This window comes from Pristiophorus japonicus, chromosome 20 (genome assembly GCF_044704955.1).
Source record: "Pristiophorus japonicus isolate sPriJap1 chromosome 20, sPriJap1.hap1, whole genome shotgun sequence".
Lineage (NCBI taxonomy): Eukaryota > Metazoa > Chordata > Chondrichthyes > Pristiophoridae > Pristiophorus > Pristiophorus japonicus.
The window spans coordinates 19,791,104-19,811,050 of NC_091996.1; the positions used below are offsets into that span (position 1 = coordinate 19,791,104).

General features: G+C 42.9%; 2 protein-coding genes across 2 annotated transcripts in view; one reads left to right on the forward strand and one right to left on the reverse strand.

The window, feature by feature from the left end:
- The window catches only part of ddx31 (DEAD (Asp-Glu-Ala-Asp) box polypeptide 31), a 120,088-nt gene extending 114,871 nt beyond the window's left edge, over positions 1-5,217 (reverse strand). Inside the window, exon 1 of the mRNA XM_070863375.1 lies at positions 4,738-5,217. Coding sequence (XP_070719476.1) covers positions 4,738-4,854 — 117 coding nt within the window. The 5' untranslated portion in view covers positions 4,855-5,217. The remainder of the gene's footprint in view (positions 1-4,737) is intronic.
- A 73-nt stretch (positions 5,218-5,290) lies between these two features.
- Positions 5,291-19,947, forward strand: part of gtf3c4 (general transcription factor IIIC, polypeptide 4) — a 28,261-nt gene continuing 13,604 nt past the window's right edge. Inside the window, exons 1-2 of the mRNA XM_070863376.1 lie at positions 5,291-5,580; positions 8,458-10,272. Coding sequence (XP_070719477.1) covers positions 5,302-5,580; positions 8,458-10,272 — 2,094 coding nt within the window. The 5' untranslated portion in view covers positions 5,291-5,301. The remainder of the gene's footprint in view (positions 5,581-8,457; positions 10,273-19,947) is intronic.

The window sequence follows — 19,947 nt, forward strand, 5'->3', positions numbered from 1 at the left end:
TGCATTTAATGGCCAAGGAGATGGTGGCCAAATTTATTCCCTTTCCGTCATCCAAAGAAAGTGGTGGTGGACTAGGACACTTCAGAGGGCAATAAAAGCCAAGCACTTTTTGTGGACTAGAGTCACGTATAGACCAGACTTGTAAAAACCCAGGATCTTACGACAATCTGGCAACTTTCATGGTGGTGTTTTGTGGTGGTGGCCCACAAATGGCCAGCTTTATTGAACTCCATTTCACAACTTGCCATGGTGGGATTTTAAATCTAAGCATCTGGGTTCAGTAGCATAACCACTACACTACCATGCCCAACTTCTCAAAAGCTAATTAACCGATTCCCCGCCAGTCTTCTCTCCAAAAACACTATACCTACCGAATTAGTGATTTACATTTTGTTACACCAAATGCTACAAAATATGGTCTGCATAGCTGAGAGACAATGTTGCAAACTCTACATCAGGTCAGATTCCCCCAGTCATGTAAAATGTTAAGCCACATCCGGAGTCTGTCCTTCAATGTTCCATTCTTTCCCAATTTCTTTTTACATAAATTATGAAAAGGTTATGTTTCTCTTATTTTTTTGACAAGCATCAACTTGTGCCAATGCAGTGGTGGGCGGATGTGTCAGGAGTGTCACCAAGGGAGTGGAGGGAAAGAAATGAAGAGCAAAGTATAACAGCGATGATTTAAGAAAAAGTAAAATAAATAACTAGCTGATTGTGTGTGGGTGGCATTGCTCATGGACAAAGGTCAAATACAATCTCAGCATTCATCCCTGCTCTCTTTCTGTCTCCCAATAATTTAAAAGTAGAAAGCTAAGTAGGAAACAAAACGGTTGCATTATATACTTCTGTGAGCATCTGAATGGTACATGTTAACCAAGTAACATCGCAGACTAATCGGCAGCAGGAATGACTCCAGTAAGAAACAATGACAGGAGTACTACGCAAGAATTTTAATACAGACAGATAATTCCCAACAGTAGCAAAAGACACGAGATCACAAAGAGAAAATCAGACTTGTTAGTAGAAAAGGTTGACATCAAGGATAGAAACAATAATTTCGAAGAAAATGCGTTTTTTTACATTTTCTTTCATTCAACAACAACAACTTGTATTTATATAGCACCTGTAATGTAGTGAAACGTCCCAAGGTGCTGCACAGGAGTATTATGAGACAAAAAATGGATTCTGGTGTTGCATGCTTATTTTAGAAGGTTCAGTGTACGTGTCTGTTGTAATGCATCCACACAATGAATTGGCATGGGTTTATTCGTTGGTCTGTGCTGAGATTGCTGACATCAGCCAGGTCAGCGCCTCTAGATGAAGGAGAAAGGAAAAAATAAATTCAGGCAGGATTCCTGCTGCTGATTACTATTTAGTAATTCTTACTGGAAAGTCCATGTGGACACCAGATAAGGACAAGATCAGGATCAGCTGTGAGACCCTCTATGGTGAAGTAGCCTGTTGACCCTTACATGGTCTCAGCTTCAACAAGAAGAAAAGACGTTTTGGCAAAGTACCAGAAGGTTGCAAGTGGAAGTGAAACTCTATAAGGGTCACCACTGTCAGCTGAGAGAATTGGATCGAGAAAATTGGTAAACCCTATGACGTTGTGTAGTTAGACTTACAATAGGCATTTGATAAAGTTCTACATGAGCTATTGCTAATTAAGCTCAAAGCAGTGGGGATTCAGGGTAAAACCTGGATATGGATAAGAAACTGGGGGAAGGATGGAAAACTGATACTGGTTAGAGGAGTAAAATCAGGGTGGGGATAAGAACTGAACAGGGTGCCTGTCCCAGCCAATATTTATCCCTTAAACATCAGTCAAATGGATTATCTGGTGATTTATTTAATTGTTGTTTGTGGGAACTTGCAGTGCGCAAATTGGTTGCTGTGTTCCCCTACATTACAATAGTACCTGCACTTCCAAAATATTTCAGTGGTCAAGAAGCATTTTAGAATGTCGAGGTCATGCAAAGCACTATATAAATGCAAGTTCTTTCACTAGTGTTTCTAATTTACATCAATGACTTGAAATCTGAAACTTGTTGGCTTCATTTGCAGATGATGTCATATCCATACTCTGAGGGGCAGTGAAAAAAAACAGCCCAAACATTACAGAATAAGAAAAACAAAATGGGGGGAAAATTGCGGTCAGAGGTTTCCTTCGGACGAATGCCTCTGACCTGAAAAATGTTTATGAAAATATCTGGTGGTCACAGAGGCACCTTCAATTCCGGTCGGATGCCTTTATTTGATGCGCAGCGTATGGGGAGATGACTACTCTGTACGTACGGAAATGCTGGAGTCACGTGTGCCTGGACCACCAATCACTAGGTATTCTTGTTGATAAAAATGGGAACTCCGTTTTTATGAGTTCCCATTATTATCAATGAGAAAACCCTCCTAAAACAAGAAACACAGCATAATAAATAAAAACAACACCTCACATATTTAAAATTAATTGAAATTAAACGTTTTAGAAAAAAGAAATATTTGGGGGAGTTTTTTTTTGTTTTAATAGGGTTAAAAACCCTTAATGGACAGGGATTTTAACATAAAAATGAATGATGAAATTTAATTTTTAAATGTTTTAAAACTCTTACACTGGCAAAAATAGCCAAACGCCTGTTTTTACCAGGCGTAAAAGTTTGAAGGACATTTGCTGGGCATGAGTTGAGCAAATAGCCCAATCTCTCCTGCGTGAATGTCCTTCTCCCGGGGATGCGTTCAATCTGTTAAGCTTGACAGATCGGAAAAGCCGGTTTTCAGTGCTTGCGCATCTCGCCCCGAAAACCGGCTTTTGCGAGGTCTTGCCGGATCCGGCGCACTTCGTACGGACCTGTCAAGGCCGCAATTTTCGGCCCAATATGTGCAAGTGTGGCAGGCATTGGCAGATGAAATGTAATGCATGCAAGTGTAAGTAAAAATGAGCACGAGCATACTTCATGAATGGTGGTGAAATAGTAAAAGATGAAGTTGAAAGAAGTCGACACAATGCAGAGCAGCAATCAACAATGTCATCATCATCATAGGCAATTCCTCGAAGCTTCCACACTAAAAAGGAATGAGTTCACAGGTGTTTCAATGAAGGACCTAACATTCCAGATCCCAAACTTGGAGGGTGGAAGATGCCTGTGTGTGGATTTTTTTTTTTTTTTTAAAACGTGGGGTGGCCGTTGCACACCAGCCACCACACGGGCTTGACAGAGCTAGGTCTTGGTCCAGTGGCAAGGATTACCCAAGACGACTTGCGACCAGCTCTGCTGCATGGACCGAGCGCGCACATATCACAGTGTCGGCTGGCTCGTGCTGCCCCGGGCCTTCGTCTTTCCTGGGCCCCGAACAATGTCAACAACTGAGCCAAAACAGTAGAATTCGAGTCAGTTCTGACAAAAGGTCTTTAACCTGAAAACTTAACTCTCTATCTCTCTCCACAGATGCTGCCTGACCTGCTGAGTGTTTCCAACAATTTCTGTTTTTATTACAAGTTCACCTTTTGCTAGTTTGAGCCCATGCCCCATTGATCTACTTCCATCATTTAACACAGCGAATGATCAACAATTGGAACAGGCTTCCAAACAGAGTGGCAGAAGCAAAAACCATAAAATCAGTTAAGAAACAACTAGATGCAGCAATGACTGGAGTGTTGGATTGTTCGAGGTGGATGAGCCAAAATAAGAACATAAGAACTAGGAGCAGGAGTAGGCCATCTAGCCCCTCGAGTCATTCAATAAGATCATGGCTGATCTGATCTTGGTCTCAACTCCACTTCCCTGCCCTCTCCCATAACCCTTGACTCCCTTATCTTTCAAAAATCTGTCTAGCTCCCCCTTAAATATACTCAATGACCCAGCCTACACAACTCTCTGGGGCAGAGAATTCCAAAGATTCACAACACTCTGAGAGAAGAAATTCTTCCTTATTTCCGTTTTAAATGGGCAATCCCTTATTCCCCCTGTGCCCCTTAGTTCTAGATTCCCTTACGAGAGCAAACATCCTCTCTGCATCTACCCTGTCAAGCCCCTTCAGAATCTTATACTTTTCAATAAGATCACCTCTCAGTATTCTAAACTCTAATTATAGGCCCAACCTGCTCAACCTTTCTTCATATGACAACCCCTTCATCTCAGGAATCAACCTCATGAACCTTCTGAACCGCCTCCAATGCAAGTATATCCCTCCTTAAATAAGGAGACCAATACTGTACGCAATACTCCAGGTGTGGTCTCATCAACGCCCTGTACAGTTGTAGCAGGACATCTCTGCTTTTATTCTTCCCCCTTGCAATAAAGGCCAACATTCCATTTGCCTTCCTGATTACTTGCTGAACCTGTATACTAACTTTTAGAGTTTCACGTACAAGGAAACCTAGATCCCTCTGTTCCGCAGCATTTTGTAATCTCTGCCTACTTAAATAATAATTTGCTTTTTTATTTTTCCTACCAAAGTGGATAACCTTCATTTTTCCACACTATACTCCATCTGCCAAATTTTTGCCCAAGAAACGCCTTCTTCATCTCTAAATATGGGTGAAAATGCCACAACACATGCCAATCAGCCACCATTCCTTGCATACAACAAACTCACTTTAAAGAAAATACTCTCCACCCCAACTTAGCTGCTCTGTAGCCACTTTTACCACCACTTACAGCAAGCAATATTTATTCTTAACGTTGACAGAACACTGCCAATGAAAATACTGCGCAGAATTCACCTGAAAATACATCTTACCCAACTTATTGCATTTGGCAGAGGCTTGTGCGGATAGATCTTTTTCTTTCGTTTATTGAAAACGGCTGCTTTGGGGTTGTTGGTAATATTTAACATTAAAGCACCATCATCCGCCATGTCTGGTTGTGATAATTTAAATGAAAAGCTCGCTGGATCCTCGAGCACAAGGGCTACCCGTGAGGGACCCGGAGTCAAAAATCCCCCAAAACTTCGGCGGCCAGAAACGACTGGAAGCCACGTGTTTCTTTAACTTCGAATAAATCACAAAGATGCTTTACTTCACCCACAAACCACATTAAATATAAAGTCATAAACCGCATTTTAACAAAGCGAATAGGCCGAGGGGACTCTCCTTCCAATTATTTTCGGTGGTTTGCAAGTTTGTTTCCGTGCAAATGGTGTTTGTTGCTCTTTCAGTCCGAATTATTGCTCTTTTAAAAGTCGGTTGGTGATATCAGGCAATGTCAGCGGGCGCCCTGGTTGCTAAGCAAGGCGGGGAGGGTCCTCTTGGTGTAGGCTGTCGCAATGTTATGGCGTCACTTGGGGGGGGGGAGATGGTTCAAGATGGCGGCGGCATCGGCGGCCCCCGCGAAGAGAAAGAACAGCGGCGGCAGCCCGGCCAGCGGGGTGGTGCTGACCAGCAAGCGGGAGCCCAGCGTCAAGCTCCAGTACCCGGTGAGCGGCCCCGAGCCGCTCGGCTGGTCCGAGGATAACCGCCTCTCCATCACCACCGGCAAGAACATCTACGTCCTGGAGCAGATCTGTGACATTCACAACAACGGGCTGGACATGGTGATCCACAGGACCTCGGTGCCCGCCCCCAGCCAGAGCTGCTCGCTGAAGGTAGAAACATAGAAAATAGGTGCAGGGGTAGGCCATTCGGCCCTTCGAGCCTGCACCACCATTCAGTAACATCATGGCTGATCATTCACCTCAGTACCCCCCCTTTCCTGCTCTCTCTCCATATCCCTTTAGCCGTAATATAGGTAATTGCTGGCGGGCAGACCCGGGGGGGGGGGGGGGAGCAGCGCCTCGCAGTCTCTCTGGATTCCTTCTGGAGAGAGCAGCTACTATCTCCCCTGTCAGATGCACATCTTGATTCTACTGCATAGCTCTTGAGAAGCATTTTTTTTGTTTGATAACACTTTGTGAAACGCCTTGGATATTAAAGGCGCTATTTAAATGCAGCCTGTTTTAAAAAAAAAAACACTTTTCCAGCTCAGTAAACTTGCATTGCACTTTAGGTAGGAATTCGATAGCAACTAGATTTAAAATGACAGTTGAGGTGCATTAGAATAATTAAAAAGGTAACTAGGAATTCCACTGCGTACTGGGCGTGAATTCTGATGGGTTACCTCGGGGGCTTGTTTTTTGATTTGAATTTTGTTTTGTCAGGATTTGAAAAACTATTAAGGGTGCTCAGACAGGTTTGAATACATTTATGGCACAGTTCCCAGTCCACAGTAAAACTGATGTTGGTGCTCTTCAGAGGTTATTGGGTAGTCCAGGAATGCTTTACTTTCAATCCACTGTACCCGATTTGCTGAGCTTGATGCTGGTACAGACAGGAAAGATGTTTTATTTTTATGGTCATCCCTCTCTGAGTGTCAACGTAAGCAATGTGACTGAATCCTATCACCCTTGTTTTCCAATATGATGGATTTGATTATCAGTTGTGGAAAGGAATTCTGATTTTGTAAGATTTAAAATCAGCTGTTTATCTTAATATAAAGATTGCAGATAAACTCCAAAAAGAGTTTCAGATCAAACTAAGGTGGGTACTGCATTTTGGAAAGGAGATATTGGCCATTGAAGGATTGCAGTGCTGATTCACCAAAATGTTACCAGGGCTCCAAGGGTTAAATTATGAGGAGTGGCAACATAAACTTAGCTTGTATTCTCTGAAATATAGTAGGTTAGAGGGTGATTTGATTCCAATTTTAGGATTTTGAAAAGGATTGATGGGGTAGGAAGAAATTTTTTCTGTTGGTGTGGATGGGGGTTGGGGTATAGGACACCGAGATCTAACAAAATCAGAACCAGGTAATTCAGGAGAGAAGTATGGAACTCTTTACCACAAAAAATAGTAGATACTAGCTCAATTAATCATTTTAAATCTGAAATCGATAGAATTTTTCTAATCAAAGGTAATGAGAGATATGGAGCTGGTATGGGTAAATGGAGTTAGGATACAGACCAGCCATGATATAGAATGGCGGAGCAGGCTCGAGGGCTAAATGGCCGACTCCTGTTCCGATATTCCTAAAAAAAAAATAAGGACATGGCAAACTGATTCCCAATTCATATCACATTGTATGAAATGTATATATTAAATTTTAAACCTGTTTAAATAAAGTGCATGCATGTAAAATAATACAGCATGCACCCTAGGCTCTTTGAGGATCAACTTCCCCAAAGTTCTCCACCCAGGCCTCTTCTCGCTTACCATTTGCAAATCTCCGTTAATCCAGAATCCTCCGGCCCGAGTTCTCTCTTGTAGAAAAGCAAGATACTGCAGATGCTGGATATCTGAAATAAAAACTCAGCAGGTCAGGCATCATCTGTGGAGAGAGAAACAGAGTTAACGTTTCAGGTCGGTGACCTTCCGTCAGAACTCTTATAGAAATTTCCCTCTTGTAGAAATTCCCATCATTCCAATCGTAGCCAAGCTTCACTAGATCTGAGTATATTGATTTCACTTCACCTCTCCAGCTATCAGCATCATCACCGGCAGTCCCTCGGAATCGAGGAAGACTTGCTTCCACTCCTGAAGTGAGTTCTTTGGTGGCTGAACAGTCCAATACGAGAGCCACAGACTCTGCCACAGGTGGGGCAGATAGTCGTTGAGGGAAGGGGTGGATGGGACTGGTTTGCCGCACGCTCTTTCCGCTGCCTGCGCTTGATTTCTGCACGCTCTCGGCGTTGAGACTCGAGGTGCTCAACGCCCTCTCGGACGCACTTCCTCCACTTAGGGCGATCTTGGAGCCAGGGACTCCCAGGTGTCAGTGGGGATGTTGCACTTTTATCAGGGAGGCTTTGAGGGTGTCCTTGTAGTGGTTCCACTGCCCACCTTTGGCTCGTTTGCCGTGAAGGAGCTCTGAGTAGAGCACTTGCTTTGGGAGTCTCGTGTCTGGCATGCGGACTATGTGGCCTGCCCAGCGGAACTGATCGAGTGTAGTCAGTGCTTCAATGCCAGGGATGTTAGCTGACACCATGATTGCTATTTGTTGTCTGCTTTAGCTAATACGTCCCTACTCTTTGGAACTTCCTTCCAAAGCTACTTCATCTTGCTTACCTTTTTACCTTCTTTCAAAAGCCTCTTAAGAACCTAACTCTTCAACTGTTTCTAACCCTTTTCCTTATATTAATTTTTCCAGTCTCCTGTTTTGTAGGATGTTTTGAAATGTTCTTTAGGTGCAAGTTCTTGTTGTAATTTAGCTGCAATTTACCCTGGCATTTTTTCTACATGGGGGGAAAATATCCCGACTTCAACACTTCAGTGAACAAGTCCCAAAAGGAACTTGTGACTTGAAATTAATCTTTGGTTTAAAATGACTGGTATTTGACAACTCTCAATTATTTCATATTACGGTTTGACTAGCAGTATGCCCATAAGTTATGTTTACTGTAACATACATTCTATAAATAATTCTATTCATTACAACTAGAATAATTTTCATCTGAAAGAAATGATAATTGTTATATTTTCTGTATTTCAAGGTTGGCTCTCAGGCAGAAGTAAGTGGCTGCAAGGACAAGTTCCTGAATAAGAAAGATCCAACTCTAAGTCACTCCCTAATGATGGACAGAGTCTTTAATCCTGAAGGGGGTGCCTTATCGCCATTGCGAGGGTTCAAATTTACCAGCTGGTCTCCCTTGGGCTGTGATCTCAATGGAAGATGTCTATTGGCATCTTTGACACTGGACAATAGACTGTCCATCCAGGTGAATGTGAATCGCTTGCAGTGGACACCAGCTTTAGATATTACGGAAGTGTATGGTGAGATGCTGTACGAGAACAAATACGGTCATTTGGATGCGGATCTGGGTGGGGAGTTGAAGAATTTCTCTGAATTCCAAAGGAGACATTATATGCAGACTCCTGTTCGAATGGAATGGTCCAGTATCTGCAACACCCAGCGTGTAAAAGCCAACAATGAGTGTGAAGATGTGGGCACTGTACTGTTGGCCGTCCTTCTTGAAAACGGCGATGTTGTTATATGGCAATTTCTGATCCCATTTCATGGCAAAGATTCTATCATTGCGTGCAGTACCATTGAATCAGGTATTAATGACCCAAGTGTTCTTTCATGGTGGGAATATGAGCATGGCAGTCGCAAAATGAGTGGGTTAATTGTTGGCAGTTCCAAAGGACCTGTTAAGATTTTGCCAGTCAACTTAAAAGCAGTGAAAGGATACTTCACACTCAGACAACCAGTGGTTCTTTGGCAAGAGATGGATCAGTTACCTGTGCACAATATTAAATGTATCTCACTCTACCACCCCCATCAGAAGTGCAGCTGCAGCTTGGTTGTGGCAGCCAGAGGAACATATGTTTTCTGGTGCCTGCTGCTGATATCCAAAGCTGGACTGAATGTTCACAATTCTCACGTGACCGGCCTCCACACGCTTCCCATTGTGTCTCTGACAGCTAATAAGCAAACTGGGAGTTTTTACACATGCTCTGTTGATGGAACCATCCAAAAGCTGACTCCTGTCTTCACAGATGTAGCGGTGAAGTTTGATCATATCTTAATCAAATTGCCAGAGTCTATTGGCTCAGTGAGGCTTCATGGGATATGTCTCAGCCCCAATGATGCATACCTAGCTCTTGTGACAGCAGAAGGTATAAATAATGGCCTCCATCCAGCCAGCCGCACGTACCAGGTGCAGTTTATCACCTTAAAAACTCCAGAAGAAGCAGCTTCTAAGATTTTAGAGTCTTCCATCCACAATTTATTCAAACAGGTGGACTTACTTGATCTTATACGCTGGCGAGTGTTGACTGAAAAATGTATTCCTCCAGAACTCGATGAAGCTCTAGACCATAAGCTCCAGACGAATCCTTCTAACTACTTATGGCGGTTAAGACTTTTTCTCTTAAAGATTTTATTTCAGACCCTACAGAAGGCACCCTCCGAAGCACTTTGGAGACCAAGTCGTCGTGAGTCAAAGATTCTGCTTTGTGACAATTCTGCATTGTTAAGCGAGGACAGTCGACAGCCAGATGAGGCAGAGACGAGTGCAAAAGGGAATCCACCAAGTAGGGAGGCTGGTTGTCAAGCAGAGGACTTGACAGTTGACCCAAAAGAAAGCAACACTGAAGAACAGATTCGAGAGAGGATTTCAAGGAAATTGAATGCGATTCAGACTAAGATTGAAGTAGTGGAGCTCCACCTGACACGTGAACACATGAAACGAGTTCTGGGTGAAGTGTATCTTCACACCTGGATTACTGAGAACACCAGCGTCCCGACCAGAGGCATTTGTGACTTCTTGACCTCTGACCCCAGCTACGATGATAGGACAGCCAAGGTAGGTCTCACTTGGGTGGCTTTGTTTTTTGCTTTAAATCTCTCCTCTCATCCGCCCCCATCCCTCTGTCCGTTAAACGTTATGTGAGGTTAAATATGTTATGGAGATCACTCAGTCCATTTGAACTCTGCCGCCTATGATTCCCAACTTATCTCGCTAACTGAGAAGAACGGAGATGCTGGATTCTTCCCCAACAGGGAGGGAAAGGATACTTCACACTCGGACAACCAGTGGTTGCTAGGCGTCACCAAAATATATCTCTGCAAATAGACACAATAATGGCTCTGTCATATAGCATAGAAGTACTACTTTCTGTTTTTAATCCTCCACCAGTATGTTTTTCATTGGATAACTCCTGGGCATTATTATGTTTTTTTTAAGAGTTTGCTGTTGTTTGAGGTAACATTAAAAATAATACAGTGCCAGCCATGGCTCAGTGGGTAGCACTCTCGCCTCCGAGTCAGAAGGTTGTGGGTTCAAGTCCCACTCTAGAGACTTGAGCCCATAAATCTAGGCTGACACTCTAGTGCAGTGCTGAGGGAGTGCTCCACTGTCGGAGGTTCTTCTTTCAGATGAGCCGTTAAACCGAGGCCCCGTCTGCTCTCTCAGGTGGACGTAAAAGGTCCTATGGCACTATTTTGAAGAAGAGCAGGGGAGTTCTCCCCGGTGTCCTGGCCAATATTTATCCCTCAATCAACATAACATAAAAACAGATTGTTTGATCATGGTCACATTGCTGTTTGTGGGAGCATTCTGTGCACAAATTAGCTGCTGCGTTTCCTACATCATCATCATCATCATAGGCGGTCCCTCGAACGAGGATGACTTGCTTTCATGAGAGTTCACAGATGTTTCAATGAAGGACCCAATGTTCCAGTCCTGAACTCCAGTTGAGGGGCTGGAAGATGCCTGTGCGTGAATTTTTTTTAACGTGTGGTGACCGTTGCACATCAGCCACCACATGGGCTTGACAGAGCTAGGCCTATATCCAGTGGCAAGGATTAACCAGGACGACTGGAGACCTGCTCTGCTGCATGGACCTAGTGCGCGCACATATCGCAGTGTGGGCAGGTCCGTGCTGCCCCTGGGCCCGCGGCTCTTCTGGGCCCCATACCCTCATTCGCCGCACCTCAGCTGCATTTCCTACATTACAACAGTGACTACACTTCAAAAAATACTTCATTGGCTGTAAAGTGTTTTGGGACATAAAGTGGTTGTGAAAGGCGCTATATTTTATTATTGAAGTCCTCCTGTCAACTTGCCTAGCTGCCACTGCATGTAGTAACAGACAAAATTGACCACACTATCCAACTGAAAATTGCTTCAAATAAACTCCAGGCCTCAATACATATGCCTGTTCCTTGTGCTGCATATGGCGACAATGTTGATTTAAATTTTTTTAGTTCTTGCTTCAGTTACTTGTGTGCAATCCCTTGCAAAAACTAAACACTCCAGTTAAGAGGGCAAACAGATGGCAAATGAAATTTAATAGTGACAAATGAAAAATACAGCACAGTGCATGAAATAACATGCAATGTAAGCACAATGCTTTCTTGCTGGTGTAGGCAGTGCTGAAAATAATGTCAGGAAATGGCAATAAGGAAAAATAAAGCGTCTAAATTTGTCTTGGACTACATCTGTTGATATATTAATCCACTCATCATTTCGTCACCTCATAATTATCACTAATCACAACTGTATGCAAGAGGCACCTCGGTCACTCTAGCATTTTCAGCAGTAGGAAGAGACTTGTAACTTGAAGCCGCCTTCCATAATATTTTTCAAAAGGCCCTCAATAAGGTACCCCATAATAGACTGATGAACAAGGTCAGAGAATGTGGAGTTAGGGGACAAGTAGCAGAATGGATAGCCAGCTGGCTTCAAGACAGAAAGCAGAGAGTAGGGGTAAATGGTAGCTAGTCACAGTGGCAGAAGGTGGGTAGTGGTCAGAAGGATCAGTGCTGGGACCACTGTTCACAATTTATATTAGCGATTTGGACTTTGGAATCAAAAACACAATTTCTAAGTTTGCGGACGACACCAAATGGTCAATTCTGAGGAGGACTGCACCAAATTACAGGAGGATGTTAATAAACTTGCAGAATGGGCAAATAATTGGCAAATGAACTTCAACACAGATAAATGAGATGTATTACATTTTGTTGGGAAGAATAGGGAAGTCACTTATTACTTTGAGGGTGCAAGTCTAGGTGGGGTAAAGGAACAAAGGGATCTCCGAGTACAAATACATCGCTAAAGGTTGTGACACAGATTAGCATGGCTGTAAAAAAGCACTAGGGTTTATTTATAGAGCTATAGAATTGAAAAATAGGGAAGTTATGCTAGACCTGTATCGAACCGTGGTTCGACCACACTTGGAGTACTGCGTACAGTCTGGTCGCCATATTATAAAAACAATTATAGAGGCACTGGAATGTGGAACTCGCTACCACAGGGAGTGATTGAAGCGAATAGTATAGATGCATTTAAGGGGAGGCTAGACAAGCACATGAGGGAGAAGGGAAGAGAGGGTTATACGGATAGATTTAGATGAGGATAGATTGGAGGAGGCTCGAGTGGAGCATAAATGCCGGAATGGACTAGTTGAGCGGAATGGCCTATTTCTGTGCTGTATATCCTATGTAATATGAACTAGGTCACTAGGCACAGTGGCTTGCAAGAGCCAAAACCTCAACGGGAAGGTAGCAAATTAGGAAGCAGGATCACCAATGGCATAAGATGAGCTATCGCCATCCTTGCAGTTGAGAGAGGCTATCTAGAGGCGAGAGGTATTGTTGGGAGGCAGATGATAAACGTAAAGTTGAGAACAAAAACATTTCATTGAAACCAAACTGCCAATGACTCATTTAAATCGGCAAGATGCCTTCTCTGCTGTTACAAACATCTTGCAGGTTGTAGAAATTGTGTGCAGCTCCCAGTGATGGTGGGAGAGATTGAATTGAAAGAAGGGCAGTCATTGCACTCACCTCTTTCGAGCAATCCTGGTTTTCTGAGGTTGAACATGATTTTTCGCATGTAAAGCTCATGCCTAGAGTTTCTGTAGATTTGGTATTTTAGATTTGGTATTTAAAAAGGAACCATCTGCCTCTGCCCCTCTGACTTTTAACGCATACTTGAAAGCTGTATGTGCACCAAAGCTTGCTAGTTTTAGAACATGGGGCACTTATTCTGCACCACAAAATGAAATCATTCTTTTAAAAATTCTAAATGGAATGGAAAATGGTCTTTTTAGTTGTGTAAAATCAAAGAGAGAGAAAAATTGTTCTTCTAAATATTGCAGGAATGCTTTGTGTACTTTATTAGCTGCAGAGGTAATTGCTCCTTGTTTGCACAATGACATTCTGGAAATCCGGATCAATGGGTACTCTCACTTGGATATAATATTTAACCCCAAATAAACCTATTTAAAAACTTTGCCTCCAGAATAAGAGAGAATGGCACAGATTTTGTGGCAAGTATAACAACGAGGCTATCGAGGAATAAATCGGACAGCAACTTCCTGTGACCACACATGCGCAGTTAAACATGGAAATCAGGAAGTTGCTGTCCAAGTTGCTCTGTCCCTCCACAGGCTTCACTGGACCAGTATCTCGCCAAGAGACTCGGCATTAAAACACATCAAGGGCCTGAAGTTGCAGTACTTGCCCATTAGATACCCACTAAACATGCCAGAAAAAGTTAGGGCTTGTCCATTCAAGTGTGAGTGAATTTTTAACAGAGCGATATCTTAATTACTGCCAAACAACCCCAATGGCACTGAAAATTTACTTTTAAAAGCGTGGAGTCTCATTCCTTCAGATGTTAATTATTGGAGATTTAACAATTTAAAAATTTAATTTTTTTGTTACTTTTTCTTTATTGTTTATCCCCCTCTCTTAATCCCATTTTTTTTCTCGCTTTCTGTACATGATTTTATATTGAATTAAATATTCTAACTTGCACAATCTGGTTTAGACTCTGCGTGTCTCGATGAGGATTATTCAATCTGATTGGTTTCGGAGACGCACTGCTGCTTGTACTGCTCACAGGTCCCAGATCCCCTGTAGAGGGCGCCGCACTGTACCGGACTCCCGATGAGTTGCCGTGCAAAGCTCACAAAATGTCTGTGGGCAATTGTAAGCACAATGATGGTGAACGCCATACCTGCGCCGCTCACTGCAAATCCGGGCAAATATATTTGATGTCTTGACTACCTTTGATATTAATGTGATGACATTCCCCCTCCGTTTACAAGGTCATTGCAGCTGAGGACATTTAGATCCTTTAAATTCATCCATTTCTGAAAGACCCCAACAAACCTTCTTCTGTTGCAGCATCTAATTGTTCCTTGAATGATTCCAGAGTTTTCGCTTCCACTGCTCTATCCGGAAGTCCATTCCAAATGTTTATCATTCTTCGAGTTCAGGAGATCTTCCTGATATCAGTCCTAAATTTATCTTTCATTAGTTTGCACCTGTGTTCTCTAGTTATGCTTGTGATTTAAAGTGATATTCCAGAGTTACTGTTTCAATGTCCTTAACTCTTTTTTTAAAAAATCCCTCAAATACCTCTTATCTAGGCTGAAAACGCCAATTTTATCCTACCTTTCCTTGTTTTAGACCTCTTGCACTCGGGGTTAACCTTGTAGCTTTTCTCTGCATCGTCTCCATTGCTAGTTTCCAAGAAGCCAGAACAATATTCAAGATGCAATCTGGCCAGAGCACCTTAAAGTTTGATCACTACCTCTTCTGACCTGTTTGAAGTATGTAGTTCAATATCCTACTGACTTTGTTGTTTGCTGCACTGCATTGATTGGACAGTTTAGTGTAAGTTTTAGCCTGCTAAGCCTCCTACATATCTATCGTTTGTAAAACTTTCGTTTGTGCATAAGAACTTTGTACAAGTCCATACTTCAGAAGTCACAGTGTCTCATGCAGATTTCTGCCCCATCTTCGTAGTGTGGCAAGAAAGAAACCGAGGCGGTCACTTGGGATCTACAAACAAATTTGTCAGCAATAGAAAGAAAGACTTGCATTTATATAGCGCCTTTCATGACCACCGGACGTCCCAAAGCACTTTACAGCCAATGAAGTACTTTTGGAATGTAGTCACTGTTGTAATGAACGAAACGCGGCAGCTAATTTGCGCACAGTAAGCTCCCACAAACAGCAATGTGATAATGACCGGTTAATCTGTTTTTTGGATGTCAATTGAGGGATAAATATTGGCCAAGACACCGTGGATAACTGCCCTGCTCTTCTTCAGAATAGTGCCACGGGATCTTTTACGTCCACCTGAGAGAGAAGGCGGAACCTCGGTTTAATGCCTCATCTGAAAGACGGCACCTCTGACAGTGCAGCACTCCCTCAGCACTGCACTGGAGTGTAAGCCTAGATTTATGTGCTCAAGTTCCTGCAGTAGGACTTGAACCCACAATCTTCTGACTCAGACGTGAGTGCTACCCACTGAGCCACAGCTGACAATGACAATAGAGATACTGTTGCCTCTATGTCTGAAGCTTGGAAATTTACAGGTTTACTTAACACCAAATAGATTCTGTAGGCTCAGTGACAGCCTCACCTTAGCAGTAGATTATTTCCTAAAATGCTCCTTGTCCACATAGAAACATAGAAAATAGGTGCAGGAGTAGGCCATTCGGCCCTTTGAGCCTGCACCACCATTCAATAAGATCATGGTTGATCATTCACCTAAGTACTGCTTTCCTGTTTTCTCTTCATACCCTTTGATCCCTTTGGCCATATCCAACTCCCTCTTGAATATATCTAACGAACTTGCATCAACAACTCTCTGTGGAAGAGAATTCTACAGGTTAACAACTCTGAGTGAAGAAGTTCCTCCTCATCTCTGTCCTAAGTGGCTTACCTCTTATCCTTAGACTGTGACCCCCGGTTCTGGACTCACTAACATCGGGAACATTCTTCCTGCATCTAACCTGTCCAGTCCCGTCAGAATTTTATATGTTTCTTTGAGGTCCCCTCTCATTCTTCTAAACTCCAGTGAATACAGGCCCAATCGATCCAGTCTCTCCTCATATGTCAGTCCTGCCATCCCGGGAATCAGTCTGGTGAACCTTCGCTGCACTCCCTTGATAGCAAGAACGCCCTTCCTCAGATTAGGAGAACAAAACTGAACACAGTATTTCAGGTGAGGCCTCACCAAGGCCCTGTACAGCTGCAGCAAGATCTCCCTGCTCCTATACTCCAATCCCTTAGCTATGAAGGCCAACATGCCTTGCCGCCTTCACCGCCTGCTGCACCTACATGCCAACCTTCAATGACTGATGTACCATGACACCCAGGTCTCGTTGCACCTCCCCCTTTCCTAATCTGCCGCCATTCAGATAATATTCTGCCTTCATGTTTTTGCCACCAAAGTGGATAACCTCACATTTATCCACATTATACTGCATCTGCCATGCATTTGCCCACTCACCTAACCTGCCCAAGTCACCCTGCAGCCTCTTAGCATCCTCCTCACAGCTCACACCGCCACCCAGTTTATTACTCTCAATTCCTTCATCTAAATCATTGATGTATATTGTAAATAGCTGGGGTCCCAGCATTGAGCCCTGTGGCACCCCACTAGTCACTGCCTGCCATTCTAAAAAGGACCCATTTACCGACTCTCTGCTTCCTGTCTGCCAACCAGTTCTCTATCCACATCAATACATTACCCCCAATACCATGTGCTTTAATTTTGCACACCAATCTCTTGTGTGGGATTTTGTCAGAAGCCTTTTGAAAGTCCAAATACACCACATCCACTGGTTCTCCCTTGTCCGTTCTACTAGTTACATCCTCAAAAGAATTCTAGAAGATTTGTCAAGCATGATTTCCCTTTCATAAATCCATGCTGACTTGGACCGATCCGGTCACTGCTTTCCAAATGCGCTGCTATTTCATCTTTAATAATTGATTCCAACATTTTCCCCACTACCGATGTCAGGTTAACCGGTCTATAATTCCCTGTTTTCTCTCTCTCTCTTTTCTTAAAAAGTGGTGTTGCATTAGCTACCCTCCAGTCCATAGGAACTGATCCAGAGTCAATATAATGTTGGAAAATGATCACCAATGCATCCACTATTTCTAGGGCCACTTTCTTAAGTACTCTGGGATACAGACTATCAGGCCCTGGGGATTTATTGGCCTTCAATCTTATCAATTTTCCTTATACAATTTCCTGACTAATAAGGATTTCCCTCAGTTCCTCCTTCTCGCTAGACCCTCGGTCTCCTAGTATTCCCAGAAGGTTATTTGTGTCTTCCTTCGTGAAGACAGAACCAAAGTATTTGTTCAGTTGGTCTGCCATTTCTTTGGTCCCCATTATAAATTCACCTGATTCTGACTGCAAGGGACCTATGTTTGTCTTCACTAATCTTTTTCTTTTTCTTTTTCACATATCTATAGAAGCTTTTGCAGTCAGTTTTTATGTTCCCAGCAAGCTTCCTCTCATACTCTATTTTCCCCCTTCTAATTAAACCCTTATCCTCCTCTGCTGAATTCTAAATTTCTCCCAGTCCTCAGGTTTGCTGCTTTTACTGGCCAATTTATATGCCTCTTCCTTGGATTTAACACTATCCCTAATTTTCCTTGCAAGCCACGGTTGAGCCACCTTCCCCGTTTTATTTTTACTCCAGACAGGGATGTACAATTGTTGAAGTTCATCCATGTGATCTTTAAATGTTTGCCATTGCCTATCCACCGTCAACCCTTTAAGTATCATTTGCCAGTCTATTCTAGCCAGTTCACGTCTCATACCATTGAAGTTATCTTTCTTTAAGTTCAGGACCCTAGTCTCTAAATTAACTGTGTCACTCTCCATCGTAATAAAGAATTCTATCATATTATGGTCACTCTTCCCCAAGGGGCTTCGCACAACAAGATTGCTAATTAGTCCTTTGTCGTTGCTCATATTTGATTCACTTGTGAGCAGTGCCATAGATCCACTACTAGTCAAACAGAATATACTGTGCATTCAAAGTCATGATTACAAACAGGACAAGAAATGTCAGGTTAGGCAAGACATACATTTGTATGTTTACATGCTTGTCACCTTATGGTGTTTAAGTCCAGTTAATTCTGGTGTATGTTTTTTGGCTCGCAAAGGGTTCCCACATTACAACAGTGATAAGGTAAGAGAAGCCTGAGCTGGGAATTTTTTCCTCCATTTATGTTCACACTCTCTCCCTGTCAAACATTGCTACCATTTTCAGTCTTGGATATTTTCTCGGATACAGCAATGCTGGTCGTTTCCATCAGTGATCCGAGCACGAGACGTTCAGGAGCATGCTCATACTGCCTAATACTGCCTAATTATCACAATCGCGTAACCTGGTGTAACAATAGGAAAGACAGACTTGGATTTATATAGCGCCTTTCATGACCACCGGATGTCTCAAAGCGCTTTACAGCCAATGAAGTACTTTTGAAGTGTAGTCACTGTTGTAATGTGGGAACTCTTTGCGATCCAAACTGGATATCGTTCCTTTCACAAATGCCCTCGACTGTGCATCTCAAATCTTTTAGGTGTACTGGAAAACACTCAGATGTTAATTGTTAAGCTGCTTTATTTTACAGACAGCAAGGACACATACAGAGTAACGGTTGTAAGCAAACCTCACTTTCCTTTGTCCTCTAAAATGGAAAAAAATCCTGTCCCTTTCATGGGCTAGCTGACTTGTTTCTGACGATAGCTTTCCTTTCTAGACAACTTTTAATTGCGAAAACTGATCTCCTGTACCTTAACTTCAAGCTCACAGGCTCTTGCATCTCACCATCTCCTGTTTAAACTTGACTGCCCATGTGTCTTTCTTCTCCTATTCTTTGTGTCCCTTTGACCTCTTCCCCATTCACGATTCACCACCTGACTCATCAATAAAACCAGCTGCCTCCCCTGTGGTATGGGTCTCGAACTATTTCCTGTTATTGCATATCAATAAGGATCATCCTGGAATGACATTCATTGTCTGTTTCAAGTAGACTGAGTCCTTACAATCCACAAATTATTGGCTTCATCCTATGGCTTTTTAAACCTTTACAAATTTGTCTTGTTTTAAAACTCATTGCTAAATCCATTTTGATGGGAGAGAAGTATAAAAAAATTCCAAAACATGCCATCCTCTACTTCGTTTTGCTTCTGGATATTAAGGGATACAGGGACATTGCGAGAAGGTGGAGTTGATGTAGAATTACATAGGACATACGGCACAGAAACAGGCCATTCGGCCCAACCGGTACATGCTAGTGTATGTGCTTCACTCGAGCCTCCTCCAGTCTGTCTTCTAAATCTAACAGCATAACTCTCTATTCCCTTCTCCCTCATATGCTCGTCTAGCCTCCCCTTAAATGCATCTATACTATTCGCATCAACTATTCCCTGTGGTAACGAGTTCAGAAGATCTTATTGAATGGTGGAGCAGGCTCAAAGGGCTGAATGGCCTACTCCTGTTCCTATTTCTCATGTTCTTATTTCTCATGTTCTTATAGAAACATAGAAACATAGTGCAGGAGTAGACCATTCGGCCCTTCGAGCCTGCACCGCCATTCAATGAGTTCATGGCTGAACATGCAACTTCAGTACCCCATTCCTGCTTTCTCGCCATACCCCTTGATCACCCTAGTAGTAAGGACTACACCTAACTCCTTTTTGAATATA